Genomic DNA, 19,132 nt, shown 5'->3' on the forward strand with positions numbered 1-19,132 from the left:
ACTAATCAATGTAAGTCTGTGGACAAGGATCTTAAGATTTTAAATTAAAAATATATATATTTTAAATATTTTCCTATTCTGGTTTCAGCCCCAACTCCTTCATTGTAAAGCTAACCTTTACCCGGCTCATATACTTTTACATTTATGTTTGTATCATCAGAACTGGGGCAACATACATTCAGCCATTTTTTAAATCATAACAATATGAAATAAGTTAGACCATATTATTTTATTTTGCCTTTCACAAAGATGCACAGGCATACATCCATTCATTCCTAACCTGAAAGCAATGTGAACTATAAAAAAGACAAAAGGGGAAACGATCTTTGCTTCTTATCAGTTGGGAATTACTCCAAGTCACCAATTTTCATCTAGGCGGTACTTTCCAGAGGTTTCTTTCCATGAAAAGTACAAGCAGTCATTTTTTTAAATTCCACAACCTCAAATGTGTATGCTGCAAGCCTCATTGCCATTTCCTTTCTTAGAAAACTGTGCTAAGCAACTAAGGTGCAAAAACTATGTAATATCAAGTATCAATGTGTAGTTAAAGGAAACACTTGGCAGTTTCACATTTGATGTCTTAAGGAGAAATGCTTAAATTTTCCATTAGTCATTCATTGTTTTTGTGCTTCAGAGTACCCAGCAGTGAAAACGTTGTAGTGTGGAACTTCCGCTTCAGTGGTTGTCTGTGACCTTTTAAAATGAAGTCCGTACAGGACAGGCAGCCTTATCAGTTCAAAGGACACCATTTCCATTTCACTTCCTCACACCCATGTTTTCTCATGATAAACTATTGTACCTGTACATGCAGGATAGCAGAGAGTACACATATGATATATGATAAATGACATGATAAACTGATTCCCTTTTTATGCACATAACAGTTGAAGTAAATCATGGTGAGTCATACAAAAGAGAAGAACAGAAGTTAACTACACCATGCCTCCCTATGTTTGAGCTTAGTATAATGGTCTCAACATAATAGCCATGACACACAGGGCAAACCAATTGTTTCCCCTATATATCCATAGAGTTCTAATCAGTTGAAATTTCAAATCCAGATGGCGCACTACCCAGTTAACACTAAATATCACAAATTGAAAATCACATGTTGAAAATAATGTAGTAATAATGTAGACTATTGTGGACTTTTGTGTTATGCATAATATGAATGAATGCAAAAGAAAAAAGAAAAAGTTTAAAATGAATGAATACCTGGCATATTCACAGCAAAGAATTGGGCTGGAATTACTAACAAATACAGCGAAAATCTAACAATACTGCATGATTTGGTGATAAATGCAAGGTATGAAAGTGTTCATTTTATGTCACCCTAAAACTGAAAAAATAACTACTGCTAAGTCTTATAAAACTAAAATTGCTTTTTTGCTCTAAGTATCATGCTCAACATCTTTTAGATTCACCAAGAATCAATGACACATTGAATATTGAACAGACAGAAATTAAACCAGACAATGTAATATAATAATTCAGTTTCACGTTCATTTTAGATGACCAAAGCCCAAAAAATCATTCACAAAATCTCCCCAAAATTACCTAGGCATAAATATAAATTAGTAAACAATAACATGTGCAAAACATTAGAGTGGAAAAAAATACAATAATCAATGTTTTCATAAATAATTCATCACAATTATTTTCACATTGAATAACATATAAAGCCATGGCTTTTTCCCCATTTTCATACAGAAAACCGGACGAAAGTCAAATCGGACCCCTAGTGAGAGGCGGCCATTTTGAGTCTCCCTGGGCCCTTTCCTTTCGTTTGCCATTGGGAAGTGACCCTAATCCTGCAGGTCGGTGGCTTCCAGGTGGTCGGGGATGGGCAGGCCAGTTAGGATGGTCAAGCACTTGTTCCACACGTTGAAGACGGGGCAGATGGGCTGGGCGAAGGCGACGTGGAAGGTGTGGAGGATGTGTGAGCTGACGGCGTCGTAGAAGGCCAGGGAGCCGGTGTCGTAGTCCAGCAGCACGCCCACACGCCTCAGGTGGGGGGCGGGCTCGATGGGTTCCTCCTTGCTGTTGTGACGCACCACCCAGGTGTTGTTGCAGCGACTCAGCACCCAGGAGGCCGAGTTCTTCCCCACCCACTCGTGCTTCGGTGCTGACTTGTAGGCCACACCAACAGCATACCTGCAAATGAATAATAATCGCAATAAAAATAACAACAACAAGTGATGATTCAGCTTGACTTGTGGCCATTCTCACTACCAACCCAGTGTGCATGACAAGTATCTACAAATGTTAACAATGAAAAAATACATGCAATAAAGTTTCACATTAAAACGTTTAAATGGCACATTAAAGTTGGAGAAACACTGATGTTAAATTAGTAGCGCTGAAATAAAGTGATCTGGTGGCTGTAGGGTACATTTTCAGAAAGCCTGGCCTGACAGCCGTTTATCTCAATTACTGTACACCCACACATGACATGGAGATAATCTAATAATATACACACTGTATGGACTGACAAAAAAATCTGAAATTGTTTTAACTGTCTCTCACAGTACTGTATATTTGCATGCACAATAATGTTTACTAAATGCTCCCTGTGTGGATTGGCAATGTACAAAATGCAAACAGTACAGTTAGCTGCAATACAGTAAATTGATTGGATTGGATGGATACAGAAAATAATGGAATATACTGCATATGCTTCCTTGTGGTGTGTATCATAAGAATTTGAATATTTAATGAATTTACAATAAAATGGCCCTTATGTTGCATGGGTTGTAACCAGAATGAAATGCCACAGAACTGTTGCAGAGATTAGCCTTGAACAAAGAACATTGACATGAACAAAAACCAGCCCAGCCAGCAAGCATATAGGGCCATGCTAATGGTCACCCCTCAGCACACCTGTTGATCTGCCAAAACACTGCGCCCATATGTGGGTGTTCAATTCTAGGGGCGTGTTATCTGTTTTGGGTGATGTTTTTGGGCAACACTGATTGGCTGCTGCCAGAAATCCATGCTCCCAAGACTATCATTAGGTGTCATGCTTGCTGGGGATGGTGATGTAATTTTTCTCATACCATGTGCTTCCTCCAATCAGAGCCTCCCAGTAGTGCCGTCCGCTGTCGATGTAAACGTTGCCCGTGACGCCGTAGTTCCCCTGGCTGGTGAAACGCTCCTGCGCATGACTCTTCTTGGAGGAAGTCTCGTCACGCTCCACTGTCAGATTGTCATGTGATACCTTCAGCTTCCTGTGGGCCGTCTTCGGGTCCAGCTTGAACGGCTGGCCTGAAATCGACAAGAAAAACACACGTAAACATACAAACATAAATGTTAGGATATGTTTTGTCATTGTATACCTGATGGAATTCCTCAGATGTACAAAAATCACACATTCAATTTGGGTGTCATTAGGTGTCACTTCTCATTACAATGGACACCACAGGAGATAATTGGTTACTCGTCTCCATAATGAATTATTTAGAGCCTTTGACTGGATGAGACAAAATGCTGTTTAAGGAGATATTGAGCTGAAAAGGACTGTAGGGCTCCGGGGCCAGGAGTGGAAACTTCTGTTCTGATGGACTTATTAATGAGCAGGGTTGGGTCAATTCTATTTCAGTTCTGTAAATTTAGGAAATTAACAGAAATTCACTTAATACATTATAAAATTCTCAAAGAATATTATGTGATTTCATGTTCATGCATTGAATTTGCAGTTTATTATCCTGAATTGAATGAACTGAAGTGGAATTGACCCCAATCCTGTTAATGAGTTCCATGTAATTAGAGGTAATACCACACAGGATTTGGGTAAACCAGGAGAACTGTCAAGTGAGGAAAAAGCACTCACTGTTGGTCTTCAGTGTGCCTGGCTCACTGCTGCGGCTCCCGGCCTGGTTGATCGCCTTGACAATGAATATATATTTGGTACCACTCTGCAGTCCATGCACTGTGTAGTGATTCTGCTTGATGTTGGGCACGATCATCCAGCTATCAGCCGAATTACACAAACCTGTGCAAAGAGGAATGTGGGAAAAGAGAGGTCAGTCTACCCTAGTGTAAATCCAGCTATGACCAGCGATGTTTCAAAACATAGCTTGAGCTAGTCAAACCGTGTTGAACTGGTCAACCAGATACCGGCTGTTTCAAAACCTAGCTTGAGCTGTTTTTTATTCAGCAAGGCACTCAGTAATTTAACAATTTATTCAATATATTTAGTTCATTGAAAATATTTCCCCCAAAAAATCCATTAAATATTCTGTCAATATCAGCATGTACTGCTGATGTAGTATTATGCATCACTGAAAAAATTGCCACTCCAATGCCCAGACTTTATCTTAACTTCAATTGTTGCATTTTAGCTGGAAGACACAGTCTGATTTTGTGCTTTATAATTTTTTTCAATTAGTAATGTTCCCCCCTTTTTCCCCCAAAAGTTGGAATGTCTAATTATATTTTTATCAGCACTCATTCCCACAACCTCTGGTATCAATTCATATGAGTGCAGATAAGCATGTGGTGTCAGCTGCCACTTCTTATCATGCTGCAGTTTGGAGGTTAGGGTCACACATGCATGAGTTGGAGGAAGACACTTTCTGTGAAGCTTAACAGGTTTTTTTTGGAGGCTGGGTGGCTCATGCAGTGCTTTAACAGGATGAGCCACCCGGCAACACCTAATCTTAAGCGTCTTAACTTCATGTTAATACCTGCACAATTCTGCTCATTTTAACGGCTTATTAAATTATGAATTAAATTAGTTCTGAATTACATTATTCCAGGGCAGAGGAATAAGAGCAGAGGGAGAGTAGACTGGACTTTCGTGACAGCCTTCTCCTCCCAGGAGCGCCGGAACAAAGTCAGTTTCAAGCTCTATTCAAACATCGGCTCAAGATAAATACCTGTTATCAACCCCTGGGCCAGTGAGGGTTTATCTGGATTAATTACTTTTTTCAGGGCGCAATTTTCAATCACTATGGTAACTGGATATACCATTTGAAAGCGTTTGAAAACTCACAATTCTCTCTGTATAACCTATTTCAACATGCCATTGCTTTAGCGACAAGTTCCTTATTTTGTAAAGCGCATGGTAAAACAAGTGCAGGGGTACGTCACCTTCTCTGCATTTTGGAAATCCACATTTGACAAGAAAGAAGGTAATGCCAAGGTAAGTGTCCAGCAGACCAAATGCATAATAGTTGCTCATTCAAAAAATGCAGAGAAATGTTGATAGAATGTCTGTTGTTAGAATTATCATTGTTGTCTGCTTTGCCATTGTATACTTCTACAAAAGTACTTGCACATAGAATATACATTATCTACATTTTGTATAGGCTCTCTCGAACATGATGAAGTACAACAGTATCAGACCAGTATTTGTAATGCAGTTGTACAGAAAATGTGATATCCCCATTCGTGTGTAAGAACATTCAGTGTAACTTCAGCTCTTCAAAGAACTGACTGCAAGTATGTAACTGAAGTGAAAACTAAAAAGCATTTTAGCTAATGATATTATGTTTCCAACAAGGTATAATTTGTTAGGCTTCCGTAAAACAACACAGCTTTTTTTGCCTGTGTGACAAAACTATAGCATTTTCAATACGTAAACAGAGTCTGGTGTGCTTCGCCAAAAATCATTCTTGAAATGTAATGCCAAGAAAGGTTGACATTTCACAACTATTTTTTTATTTTTTTCCGATGCCTACATCTAAATAGAGGACTTTCTTTGGAGGTGTTCCTGTATATTTTAGGTGAACTGTGTCATATGGGGATCCACAGTCATGGATCTGATTATCATAATCTAATATATAAAGGAATAGGCCAGCAGTAGTTTCTATTGTGGTTTCTAGCTATCCTACATGTACAAATAGTGATAAAACCATTATATGGTATACTTGAAAGTCTCTGGTATTTAAAAACAAAACATCTTATAGTAAAATGAGCACTAATAAGATTATTACGCTGAGCAGTAGTAAAAGGCTGATGTTTTGAGTTTGCAGTCATGACACAGCTGCTTTAACCTTGAGCAAGGTGCTGGCTCAGTAAATGCTAAACAGAGTGAAATGTATTCCCAGCCATATGCCTGCCTACTTCAAAATATACCCCAATATTGGATTTAATATTCAGCTCACTCAATGGTTTCCCTTCACTGGTTTCATGTGCACATAAAGAGTCATCATTTCCACCTCAGTGACTGCGCCACTTCGTATTCAGTGTGTTCCCCATGCAGTCTCAGTCAGCCAGACTCACTGTCATTGTTTGTGTGTTGCATTTCTTCTCTGTAAACTGTCATATGCGAGAATGGTGGAGTGGAGCTTAAGAATTCCCTATGGACACTATCTAGGGGTTAATCAATCTGAAGGCCGATTGTCAAGAAAACCGTTGGTGTACACAGAATATCTGGTCCTGCTCAGATGGGCAAAATTAACTCCAGTGACTTTGAATGTCCACCTCCCAGCAGAATACATCCTCAATGATTTTTGATATTTGTTTTTAGTAAGGACTCATTTGGGAACCATGAATCCAGTCCCACAAATGGGACAGCACAGATGGTATCCAGCCAAAGTTATCAGAAGTTCAAGGATGGTAATGAGATTGGGTTCACGGTCTTGGAATTGTGTTGCCAAAAGACTAGGAGAGACAAAGTATGATTACAGCAACTATTCTCTTTTGCCTGCTGTTGGTATTTCCCAAAAAAGACAAAACAATAAGCATTTTACACAGTAAAAGCTTATATCTGTTGCACAGGAGAATTTCAGCACAAATGTAAACAAAATTACCGTAGCCCTCCTAAAAATATAGCTATACAGTACTTAGACCTCTACTATTCTTCAAATGTCACTGTTGAATAGTCTGTAGGAATACACAAATTACTACAGTCTCAAATAATCTCTAAACAAAGTAACAATATAGACATACATCTCACATTTATGTTATGGGGTATTGAACAGCACTATCTGAGCTGTACTGTAGCCTAAGGGAATCCCATTCAGTCCTAATTGCAGCATGAAATTCTAGGAAACTGACAACTGCAACGCTGTATCGAGCGTCTTCTTCTCCTTTAACACGATCCATCAGACGATAGCATTATAAATCCACTGCGGAACATGTGCATTCCGGAATGGAAGCGCGGTGCTTTATTTAGCATGATGTGACCCTGTTAACCAGAGAAACGGCCTTTGTGGAGTCCATGCAAGCCACAGGGAAACACTCTGCCTGTAATCTACCGCCTGCTTGTAATCCACTCTGCTTCAGCCTTCACATTCTGCCCCAGTTGACTTGGGAGCCAGAGACTTAGAGCAGAGATAATGCAATGTCCCGTGTCAGGTTCACTGAAGGGGAAGAGCTCTTATTCCAAGCCTTTATGCAAATACTGTAAACTAGTCCAACACAGTATAACACAGTCACTTTTCACTGTAGGACTAAAATAAATACATTGATTCATAAATTACTACTTCAACTACTACAACAACTACTGCTAATACTACTACTACAACAAATTATAGTAATTTGTCAGCATTGAAAAAATAATCCTGTACACAACAGTAATACCTTATGAAATACATTCATGCATTTAGAACTGAATCAAGGCTGTAGCAGCACTAAGTGTACTCAGTACTAAGTGTGCAAGCTGAACAGAAAGGTTGAGAGGAACTGGGAGTAAAAAACACTGAACTGGATGTGTGCATCTTTACTTACTGACAACATTGGCTTGTCCAGTGTAGATTGCATACTGAAGCTCATATGAAACCACGCTAAACTCGTCGTCCGACGTCCAGTGGACGGTGATGGTGTCGTATGATGCTGTGCACAACTCCTCACGGATTCCAGGAGGGTCTGGCGCTGGGACAGAAGCAAAGTGCTATTTCACAACAGGCACATCCCGCAGGGCAAACCAACATTCATTCAACATTTGTTGTTTCCATGTCACATTCAAAGGACAATGATGTTGAATAAATGGTTATTTGGTTGGTCATTCACTGAATCCGCAAAAGGTCAGCCACTTGCATGGCATATCCATTCTAAACCAAATTCCAACAGTGAAAACACTGCTAATATGATTAATATGGATGCATTAACTTGTAGAACAGACTTATAGAAGAAAACATATGGTTACAATACTCTAGTTGAATTAGGATGTATTTCCCTTTTGGGTCATGTGATACCTTGGTTCAAAAGAAATACTTTCAGGGCCAGTTTCACAGATGCAAATTAAGCCTAATCCTTGACAAAATTACATTTTTAATGGAGATTCTCCATAGAAAACTCAATTTAGTCCAGGACAAAGCTTAATCTGTGAAACTACTTCCTTTAACTGAATTAAGTATCTGGTATTTAATTAGTTCTATTCAGGGCCATTCTTTGAGATGCTTCCCCTCTAGATAAGGGCATTTGGAGTTTGGACTTAAGAAGTTTTGACAGAAAGACAGAATGCATTTTGACCAGAGATTGTTTATTAAAATGGTCCTGCAATTGCAAATAAACAATCTTTTTTAGAACTTTTTTCTTGATTAGACATTCTTGTAAGGACTGCAAAAAACCATCAGATCATCAAATAAACCAATGCATTTGTCAAATTAAAAATATTTAAGTAAGCATTGTACAACATAATTTTGAATAAGTGCAGTGTGATACGTTTTAGCATATATCAGCTATCATTTATATTAAATATAGTGCATGTCTGGATGTAGCTTTGCCTATGTACATGTTGAAAGAAAATTGCTGACTAGGAATACATTTTATATTTCTCAAATGACAATTGTTCAGTGTGCACACCAAATCATTGTATGTCTTGTCTACAAATGTAGGCATCTCTTTTTGTTTACTATTATGTAGAATATTGTCCCAAGTCCCAACTCTATTACTCTAAAACCCATGAAGTGAGACATTACAATGTTAGTCAGTAATGGAATTCACTTTACCAGTAAGGTAATCAAGATTTTCCAGCATCTTCTTTTCCCGGCTAAAATCTAATGCAAAAGTGTCAAAGGTGTCATTGAGGTTGATTTCTGGAATCAGGACCTGAGAAGACGCTGTTGCCATCGACACCCTGCAATTCAAACGATATATTCATTAGCTGTCTGCATCGTTCTGTTTACATCTTTTTTTAGAAACTTGTATATACATTTTCTACAAGATCCATCCATTCAAGATCTGCTGTACTTTAAAATACGAAATATTATACATCGGTGTCCACCTAAAATAAGTACCTGACTTTTGTGGTATTACTTTAGGGTATATCATCAGCACAAAATCCCTGGAGGCTGGCACACTGGGTCCCAACCATTATGCTACACTGATATTAAAGACCATAAAACCCTTATAAGCCTGAATAAATGTACAGCATATTAGATATTTATTAGGCCTTATGACACACTTTACTTATTGGTCTTCTGCAGCTGTAGCCTATCCACTTAGAGGTTTGACGCGTTGAGTTTTCAGAGATGCTCTTCTGCATACCAATGTTGTTATGCGTGGTTATTTGCATTACTGTCACCTTCCTGTCAGCTTCGAACAGTCTGGCCCTTCTCCTCTGAACTCTCTCATTAACAATACATTTCTGCTTGCAGAACTGCTGCTCACAGGTCTACCTTCTAATTCTAATTCTCACAGAGTGTATAGCAAAATTCAGCCTCTGTACACATGGTTACCTCTCAGAGATGTTTTTGGCTGTTTGCAAGAAACGGGCGTGGTCGGTCTCTTTGATTGTCTGCTCAGCTTGCGTGATTAGGGCTGAAGAACGTTCTATGCATTGCTTGCAGTTTCCAATCTGCTGTGCCAGTTTGCAAAGCCTAACAGACTGAAAAATACAAAAAAAAGTGAGATAACACAGTACAAATTTTTTCTCATTGATGTCACTACAAATAATTTGTTTCTTTATTGCTGTGAATCTCGCTGATAACTGCAAGAAAAAGCATATGAAAAGTATGGGCGCTGAAAGCCAAGGCCTGACCTACAGGAACTTAATTACTGGCTTAACTTAGTACTTCCAAACCCAAATAGATATGAACAATAGGTTCTGATGTTTAACCCTATAAACGCTGCCCCCTTGATTGAGTCACCAAAGTCGCGAAATGTTGTTGCGTCTGTATTTCTAGAATAATATAATCTGCAATATAATAACAAAGCAAAATGGCAATGCCAGATTGTTAAGAAAAACGCTCTGCTAGCAACAACAGTAGTTTAGATGCTTATCAGCCTCTTATTTGCAAAACAGGGCAATAAAACTCCAGCCTCCATCTCAGTAGTTTTGCTTAACATGGTACAGATATTGCTTTTTCCCAGCAAATGAATGCCATTTTTAACAGAAGACTAAATGACATCATTCTCTATTGGGGCATGCTGAAAACAGTGCATGTGAACTCTCCCATTTCTTATGTCAGTTTTACTGGCACAGATGGGAACAGCTTGAGGGAAGAAAAGCAGGAGCTCATCTGGCTATTTGCACTCACAGCAGCATGGCTGTCTGATCCATCTGCCCTTTCAAAATACAGCACACTGAACATATTCACAGTACTCTTACACACAAACATTTGACTTTACTTGAGCTACTTCTGTGTGGTAGTGAAATTTTACTGGTGGTTTCCAAAGTTGTTCTTATGGATATTTTTTCAATGCACTGAGAGCAGCCATGTTGGCAAACCACCATAGCTCATGTCTGAAACATCAGCTTGACCTCTTCAGAAAGGACATATTCCTTTTAATAAATTATACTGCATTCACATTTTTTTCTGTCCAGGTGATTTCCAAGTTCTGGAACATAGAATTGGGTGTAAGTTCTGGCCAATGTTTTTTTCAAATAGAGAACAATGTATTTATAATCCTGACATAACAATTACACCTTCCACATCAACAGCTTTTCTCCCTGGCTAATTAAAATGACACAATTTTATTGCAAATAAAAAAATGCATAGCAACAGCATGGCTTGTGTAGACTATACATTAAACAAGGAGCAACTTGGTATGTAAGCCAAAGGATTATTCAATATCAAAACAATGCCCTAGTATTGTTTGGATTAACTAGAACAATGAAATGATATTAATATGTTTATTATGTTTAAAAATCTGAGTTTTTGTAAACTAAGCCCAAATATGTATTTATATACAAAATGTTTAAATCTAAAGTGGTGAGATCAGAAAGTGATGGAATGCCCCCATTGTCAGATAAAACCCATGCGGTGAACTTTCTCCTAGAAGGTGAATATCTAATGGCCTGGAATAAGAGTTTGATTCAGTCATCACATTTATTATGACATAAGTACTGTACCTTTCCCTCCTTGATTTTTGCAGAAATAATTTGTCGCCTTTCCTGGATGAGCTCTATCAAGAGGTCACATTCTTCGAGGAGCTTGCTCTCTTGATGTGATGCATTCACCTGATAAATAAAACATATAATAATAATAATCATAATAATCATCATCGTCATTAACATCATCATCATTATAATAATAATACTCATAATAATAATTACAATAATAATTCAGAGCATTATAGAATACACCAATCTTTTCAAATTAACTTGTACTTCGAGTGTTCGAGGTTCAATAGCGTAGTTCATGTTCCAAATTGGATGTTCACCATGAAATAAGTATGCTACTCGTTCATTTTCTTAACTTGAGCAGTGTATATTTTCAGCTAACCAGCTAAAATGGCTAAGCAGTCACACATGCTCTTAAAAGAGGACTTTTTCAAAAACTGGTGTGCAGCTGCAAATTATTTTCTTACACATTACTTAGTGCCTCACACTGAGTTAATTAGCAAATCACTGTCATACATGTAGGTACTGTTCTCAGTGATTAATTACCATGCCAGTTGTGAACACGTGTGTAGCTGAAGGCTGCAGCAGTATAAATGCTAAGCAAAAGAAAGTGAAGCAACATGAGAGTGTTGATCCTGTGGTTCATAATGTCTGGGAAACAAATAAACAAGTAAACAAGTGCTCACTTCATGAATTTCTCTTACCATTGAGAGCCAAAATAACCATACAATGCCTCAATCCATAAAGGTCTAATGTTTTCACATTAATTCTACATCAACTTTTTGAACGAATACATTTAGCTTTAAAGACATGAAGCTAAATCGAGTCATCGAAAAGCTTCCATCCAATTTGGAAATTAAACCCTGTGCAACCTTTCAGATGGCCAAATTAAATCAGAAAAACATTGTCACTGTCAATTAAAAAAACATTTTTGAGAAAGTGAATGCATAACATGCATTTGTAGGAGTAGGGAGTAGGCTCAAATACAAGTCTCCACATTTATCATTCAACAAATTAGGCACATGGTGGAAATTGGTAAAATAGTATAATTAGTTTATCAAAATGTGGAAGCCACAGAGACAATTAGGAGAAAGCATGTTGAGAAACAAGGTCAAGGAAAAGTCTTGGCTCTGTGTCTCATGATTTTTCATGATTTGGCCAAAGCACAACACTCAACCCTAGCAAGGCTCATCATTTCACTACTTTGTGCTGATTAAAAACGACACAGAAAAGCATGTTAATTTGTGTCAGTGCAGCATATACATATTTTTATATATATATATATATATATATATATATATATATATATATATATACACATATATACACATGCATACATACGTGTCAAAAGCATACAGTACTTTATGAGAGAAAAATGAACCTTTAAAGAAATCATTAAATATGGGATAATTAAATCTCATTGTGTGAGCCGTGTGCCAATGAAATCATACAGTAATTACATAACACCTACCGCTACATACAGTAATGACTATAAAATGAAGTTTTAAGTTTTTTGTGATGTGTCACATTATCTCAATACATCTACTTTACACTCGGAACTTGGAAATAATTGAATCTTGCTCATGCTAAAAATAAATCTGATATGTGTATACAGTATAAGAAATCAGCTTTACTTGGGGTCCATCTCATATAATCTGAAAAATGAAAGAAGAAACATTATCTCCTCACTAAATGCACGCTGTAATCATGACACACAAGGGCAGGTACAATCTGGAACATGAACACCTGCGGAAAAGCTCTGACTATAGGCCTACCTCTACATGCTGGCATGTCTGAATCAGCTTGGCCATGAGAGTTTCCAGTTCGTTGTTCCTCTTAATCAGGCAGCTGAGATTTGAATCCAACGCTTGCTACAGAGCACAGGTATAAAAAAAAAGGGGGGGGGGGGGTTATGACAACTAATACATCTGTAAGTTGTTAAATATGTTAGAGAATCCGATAAACAACGTACCATAGTTCAAGTAAAAAAAACTCAAAGGTAGCTACGTATCCTGCAGTCGTGTCTGTGGGCTCAAAAGAGGCAAACAGATGCAATGGACGGTTTCTTTTTCGTTCGATTTAAGCCTGTTACATTTGGTTAATGATAAGTCACGAGGATCTGACGCTCCCACAACACTTTAGAATTCAGCACCGTGAATTCTGGTCAATTGAGATGCCGGGAGACATGCTGAGTAGCCTATTTGCCAGGCAGATCGAGTTTAGGAAAACTAGACCATGTGCAAGTAATTCGCTGTCTAATTAAGCATCAAAATGCCAACCAAAAAAAAAAGTATTCAGGACTATGCCGGGGATTTTGCCCGGAAGCAGTCAGAAAAGAGAACAAAGCCAGAATGAAGTGTATTGATGTTGATACACTTCATGATGATATTCACAGACATTCACATATTCACAGACCAACCAAGTCAACCTCAAGGATTCTGAAGACATTATATTCAGTTGCTTTATGGGTAAACAAATGCATTTTCTGAGCGGAGGGGGGATGGGCTGGTGGTATGTCAGCAGACTGTAACCATGGATAGATTTAATCCTGTGATGGCCATTAAAAGGGCTGTTTATACTGTGCTGCTCTCAATATCAAATCAGTGGTTTCAAACTGGCACACTGAGCTGTAACACAACCAGCCTTATTAGGTGAATAATAATAAGTGAATAATTATTCATAATAAATTATGAAATAAAATGATAAAATAAATTAAAATAAAATAAATTAATAAAATGACTGTAAAACAATTATCCCAATGAAACATTTTTTAAGAAGTAATTTCTCCTTAATATGTATTATTTTATGTTCACCCTTTGAGTTTAACAACCACAACGACTATTTGAATTAACAGAATAAATTATATTATCAAATAATCAAAAATTATTTTTTTCAAAACAGAAAAACAGGAGGCACTAATAGAGTTGAAACACTTAATTCTAAATCTTGCACTTGTCACTGAATCATGTCAGCATGCAAACTTAGGTGGTCAATGGCCAATGGACACATACATATTTGATTTTTCATTCTAGAAACACATGTTTTTTAGTCATTAAATTTGTGTCTGAATCTTCATCTCAGAAATGCAAAGATTAGCTTTGCATTTCTAATCTTTGAATAGAAATGCAAAGATTAGAAACAAATATGCCAGAAACAATTGTGCTACATTTAGTTTGGTTTCTTACACACCTGATTTGCATGGTTGATCTGAGGGACAACTATTTCTGAGGAAGAAATTAAAACTGCATTGTTGTTGAGTTGAGATTGAAATAGAGCACAGAGTTTGCAGCAAAGACAGTTTATTATTAGCATTTGCTTAAGCACAGCACATAGCTTTAGGATGGATGGGCAAATACCACTTTGAGGCAGGAGGTTTACAACATTGGGTTTATGTGAGCAGCCTGCACCAGTACAGCTGGTAACAGCTAAGGATCTACCAGAGTGCTTTCAGTAAATCATTTATATAAAAACTGAATCTATGAAAGCCATTAGAACAGGCATTGGAAGATGCAACAATGTGATTTCTGGTGACTGTGGGCCAACTACTGTAGCTTTACTGTTACTACTGTTCAGCAGCAGATTCTACGTACAGTAGGGAACAGTGGGGCATATTGTCAGTCTTCTCGCTTTTTCTTACATTACAATAGAATACATGTCATACCAAATGAAAGAATGAAGTCTTGGGCACATATTTTCTATGTAGAAAATAAGAGTGAGTAAACAATACGGCTATAGCTGGAACCAAGTAACAAAACCTTTTAATATTTCAGATACTGAATGGTTTGGAAACCAACTCCATTCGTGAAGTGTCCATGCTGTTTATGTTCTAATGTACAACAAAACACTGTGGTTCCACTAAAGCTCCACTTTTTTCTTATAAACAAAGACATGGCTTTAATTTATTAGTCACACATTAGTCACTTCATAGGATGACACATTTATGTGTACTTTCTCTGTGTTTTTATTATTCTGTGAAACACATTAAGTTGCCTTTGCATCAAATGTGCTATATAAAGTTTGACTTGACTAATGTAATTTTTTAATGGGGCATCTATTCATTTTCCTGACATTAATTTTTGGTGATTATTATTATTCTGTGAGGCACATTTATCTTTTTTCTGAGTGAACTTTCTCTGTATTTTTATTATTCTGGGAAGCACATTGAGTTGCCTGTGCATGAACTGTGCTATATAAAGTTTGACTTGACCAGTGTAATTTCTTTCCATTTTCCTGACATAAATTTTCACAGCTGACACTCCCATCATCCATAGTTGGGGTAGCACTGGCATTCTGCCAACTGGCACTTCAAACCACATCACTGGAAAAATACAAAAGATGGTGTTCCACATACACTCAGTGGGCACTTTATTAGGTACTTATCTTTTAAAGTTAAATGGTAAATGGTTGGCCTTTATCCAAAGCGCTGTACAATTGATGCGTCTCATTTATCCATTCAGACACACACTCACACACCAACAGCAATTGGCTGCCATGCAAGGCACCAACCAGCTTGTCAGCAGCATTTAGGGGTTAGGTGTCCTGCTCAGGGACACTTCAACACACCCCAGGTGGGGGATCAAACCGGAAACTGACAATGATAAGTGATAATGGGTACAACCAGAGATATTCTCAGCACAGACGGCCAAAATGTTCTGAGTTCCTCTCTCTCTTTCACATTGTAATAAACCTAAAATTCTCTTGAGAGAAGTTGTCAGTGTGTTCTTCATCATCATGCAATTGAATCCATGGAGAAGGGAAAATAATGCTAACAATGGATGTACGAGATGTGCTTTGAGATGTACAACTAATAATAATACAATTAGAATAATGATAATAATAATGTCATGTTTGTTCTCTCAACCAAAATTTGGACATTTAAATGAAAAGAAACCATCTAATCAAGTTAAATACATTATATAACTGGCTATGCCTCCAAGGAGAAGCCCATTTTAAACCCAACAAGCCTGAGGTGGAATTTGAGTGTATGACATTTGTCCACACATTTTTTCTGAGTCAAGTGACCTTGGGTGTTCAGTTGTTTTGAATAGAAATAGGACAATTAATTTCTGTCTCACTTCAGACCTCCCCTCAGCTCTTCTATAGCACTATCTAGCCTCAACACCTGATTAAGCTAATCTTAAATTTTTGTATTCTGACCTAGGGTTCTTTGCTTTTGTTTGTTCAATCTAGTTGAATGCTCATTCTGGGTAATTTGTACTTGTTTGTGCAACTTAATTTAACATTCAATAGGGTAGTTGACAACTTTTGGCTCTCAGTCTCTCTTGGGTTGATACCTTCCGTGTCTAGGGAATTACTGGCAATGATGCCTGATGTTTATACTTGTCTATGCATCATAAGTAGCATTGCAAAAAAATAATCTGCTAAATGTCAGAAAAGTGCCACATTATTCAATATTTCCAATGCTAAGGGAACAGCAGGGTATTCCAAAAGCCATGCCTGCAGCTGGTCGCTAAACACACTGTTGCAGAATGAGAAGAAGGAATTCCAAAATGTTCTTAAAGCTCACATGCCATGGGTTGCTAATGATTCATACACACTCATCATTTTAAAGTGACTACTAGATCTGGAGCTAGAAACTGTATGCTAAGCAGTAATTTCCCTTCACTGAGCTTGACTTGGCATTCCATATCAGCCTGATATCAGGCTCTGAAAAACTATGGTGTCGATGACCAACCTCAAACCAACAGTGCTAGCTGAGCCTAAACCCATGACCACCCACCAAAACTAAGATAGCTAGCTACTATAGATCAGGATAGGTTGTCCATAAAAGTCTGATTAAAAAAAGATACAGTACAGAGCCAGCTACATCAAACATATACAGTATGTACCATACTAATACTGGGTAGGGCCTCCCTTTTCTCTCAAAACAGCCTCAATTCTTTGTGGCATGGATTCCCCAAGATGTTGTAAACATTCCGTTGAGATTCTGTTCCATGTTGACGTAATTGCATCACGCAATTTCTGCAGATTTGCCAGCTGCACATTCATGCTGCGAATCTCCCGATCTACCACATCCCAAAGGTTACTGAATTCCGATCCGGTGACTGGGAAGCAAGGCCCTCTTTGCCCTGTGCCACAGGTGGGCTCCAATCAAGTTCTAGACACATCACAAGGATAATTAAAGCAAACAGGATGCACCTGTCCATAATTTGGAGTGCCACAGTAAAGGGTCTGAATACTTATGTAAATGGTAGATTTTAGTTTTTGATTTTGAATCAATTAGCTTACATTTCTAAAAACATGTTTTCACTTTCATTATGGGTTATTGAGTATAGATTGATCGGGGAACATTGATTTCATTGATTTTATCAATTTAAAATGAAACCTACAACACCATAAAGTGTGCAAAAAGTGAAGGGGTCTGAATACTTTCTGAAGCCACTGTACATCCAAGCATTTTGTCTTACTAATAAAGCAAGGTCCATTTTCAATATACTATGCAGGTACTGAAAAACACATTGGGGGGAAATACATTTTTGTTTTTCATTCCCTGTCAGTGCCACTGCGTTCGGCTTGCCGCGGCTGAAGCAGTGCTCTCAGAAGTAAACACCGCGATCACGTTTACCCTTTCAGCCGACCTTGTCTGCGCAATGGCACAAAAGTGCAGAGAACCATTCACGGTCATGTCTTCACTGTCGGTGCGGAAGGAAGGACTGGAAGAGTTTTCAGACACAGAGAAAACTGTCAGAGTTTACTCTCTGGGACCATGCAGCTTTTGTGCAAACGTGACCAGAAGAATACTTGGAAAGAGCTAGAATTAAATATGTTTGCATGTGCCGTAGGTAGTCCTGGAGTGTATCCACAGGGTTGGCTCACGCCACGCATTACCTGGCTTCTCTCTCCCATCTCATCTCACTGTTTGAGATCAGGCGACTCAGCCTGAGGGAAGCCTCTATCCGGCTGTCTCCAACAGTAAAGGCAGGGCCTCCTCCCAGCCCGGATATTTACCTAACCTGCTAGCTTTTTCAGGAAGGAAGCTGCTCTCTCCAAGCTAAACATACAGTGCAGTCCGTAAGTATTTGGACAGTGGTACAATTTCTGTTCTTTTGGCTCTGTGCTCCAGCACACTGGATATGAAATTAAGCAATGAATAATGGGGTTAAAATGCAGACTGTTATCTTTAATTTGAGGATTTGCACATCCACATCAGGTAACCTGTGTATGTAATCCCTTTTTTATATGCAGGTATTTGATTCTGATTCCACAAATGGTTGTATCCCATTGGTTCAGGAATATTATTAGTGATATCACTAAAGGGCAAATATATAAAATATGCAGACACAGCGGCCTGTAGGGCCTGGCATTGAGTAGCCCTGCTGTTCATTCATTACATTACATTACATTACATTACATTAATGGCATTTGGCAGACGCTCTTATCCAGAGCGACGTACTACATTCACATTTGTACAACAATAATATATCTTTCCCGATATGGAGATTTAATCTATTAGCATTCTTTTGATTAGATATTTTTTGTTGTCCTTCCTCTGAGAGAAATATCATAGGAATATTATAGCACAAGATAGTTTATTTTATACATTCAAAAAGATTAATTGATTGAAATATTCAGAGGAACCAATATTTTATTCAAATACAGAAGGTCGCCATATGGAGGCTTCATTTCTTCAATAAAACAGATTAAACACAGCAGGAATTTCATTTCGATGTACCATAGGAGGTTCCATTTTTTATTAAATTAAAAAACAAAATTTAATTTCATAAAGCTGTGCCAAATGAAGCCGTCATCCCAAATCACTTCATTGCAAACTCCCATTGACAGTAAAAATGTTTTACTATATTACAATAATGAAATTTCTCATCCAGCTTGCCCCCTTACAAATGCCTCATTGCCTTTACAGAAAATTGGATCGCAACA

General features: G+C 37.9%; 1 protein-coding gene across 3 annotated transcripts in view; it reads right to left on the reverse strand.

Moving 5' to 3' along the window:
* Nucleotides 1-210: 210 nt before the first annotated feature.
* The window catches only part of LOC133124104 (E3 ubiquitin-protein ligase Midline-1), a 47,936-nt gene continuing 29,014 nt past the window's right edge, over nucleotides 211-19,132 (reverse strand). For all 3 annotated transcript variants that reach the window (XM_061235001.1, XM_061234999.1, XM_061235000.1), the window contains 8 exons: nucleotides 13,009-13,104; nucleotides 11,243-11,350; nucleotides 9,627-9,775; nucleotides 8,898-9,025; nucleotides 7,675-7,818; nucleotides 3,830-3,991; nucleotides 3,057-3,264; nucleotides 211-2,154 (listed from right to left, as the gene is read on the reverse strand). In XM_061235001.1, coding sequence (XP_061090985.1) covers nucleotides 1,806-2,154; nucleotides 3,057-3,264; nucleotides 3,830-3,991; nucleotides 7,675-7,818; nucleotides 8,898-9,025; nucleotides 9,627-9,775; nucleotides 11,243-11,350; nucleotides 13,009-13,104 — 1,344 coding nt within the window. In that variant the 3' untranslated portion in view covers nucleotides 211-1,805. The remainder of the gene's footprint in view (nucleotides 2,155-3,056; nucleotides 3,265-3,829; nucleotides 3,992-7,674; nucleotides 7,819-8,897; nucleotides 9,026-9,626; nucleotides 9,776-11,242; nucleotides 11,351-13,008; nucleotides 13,105-19,132) is intronic.

The sequence above is a fragment of the Conger conger genome, chromosome 3, assembly GCF_963514075.1.
Source record: "Conger conger chromosome 3, fConCon1.1, whole genome shotgun sequence".
Lineage (NCBI taxonomy): Eukaryota > Metazoa > Chordata > Actinopteri > Anguilliformes > Congridae > Conger > Conger conger.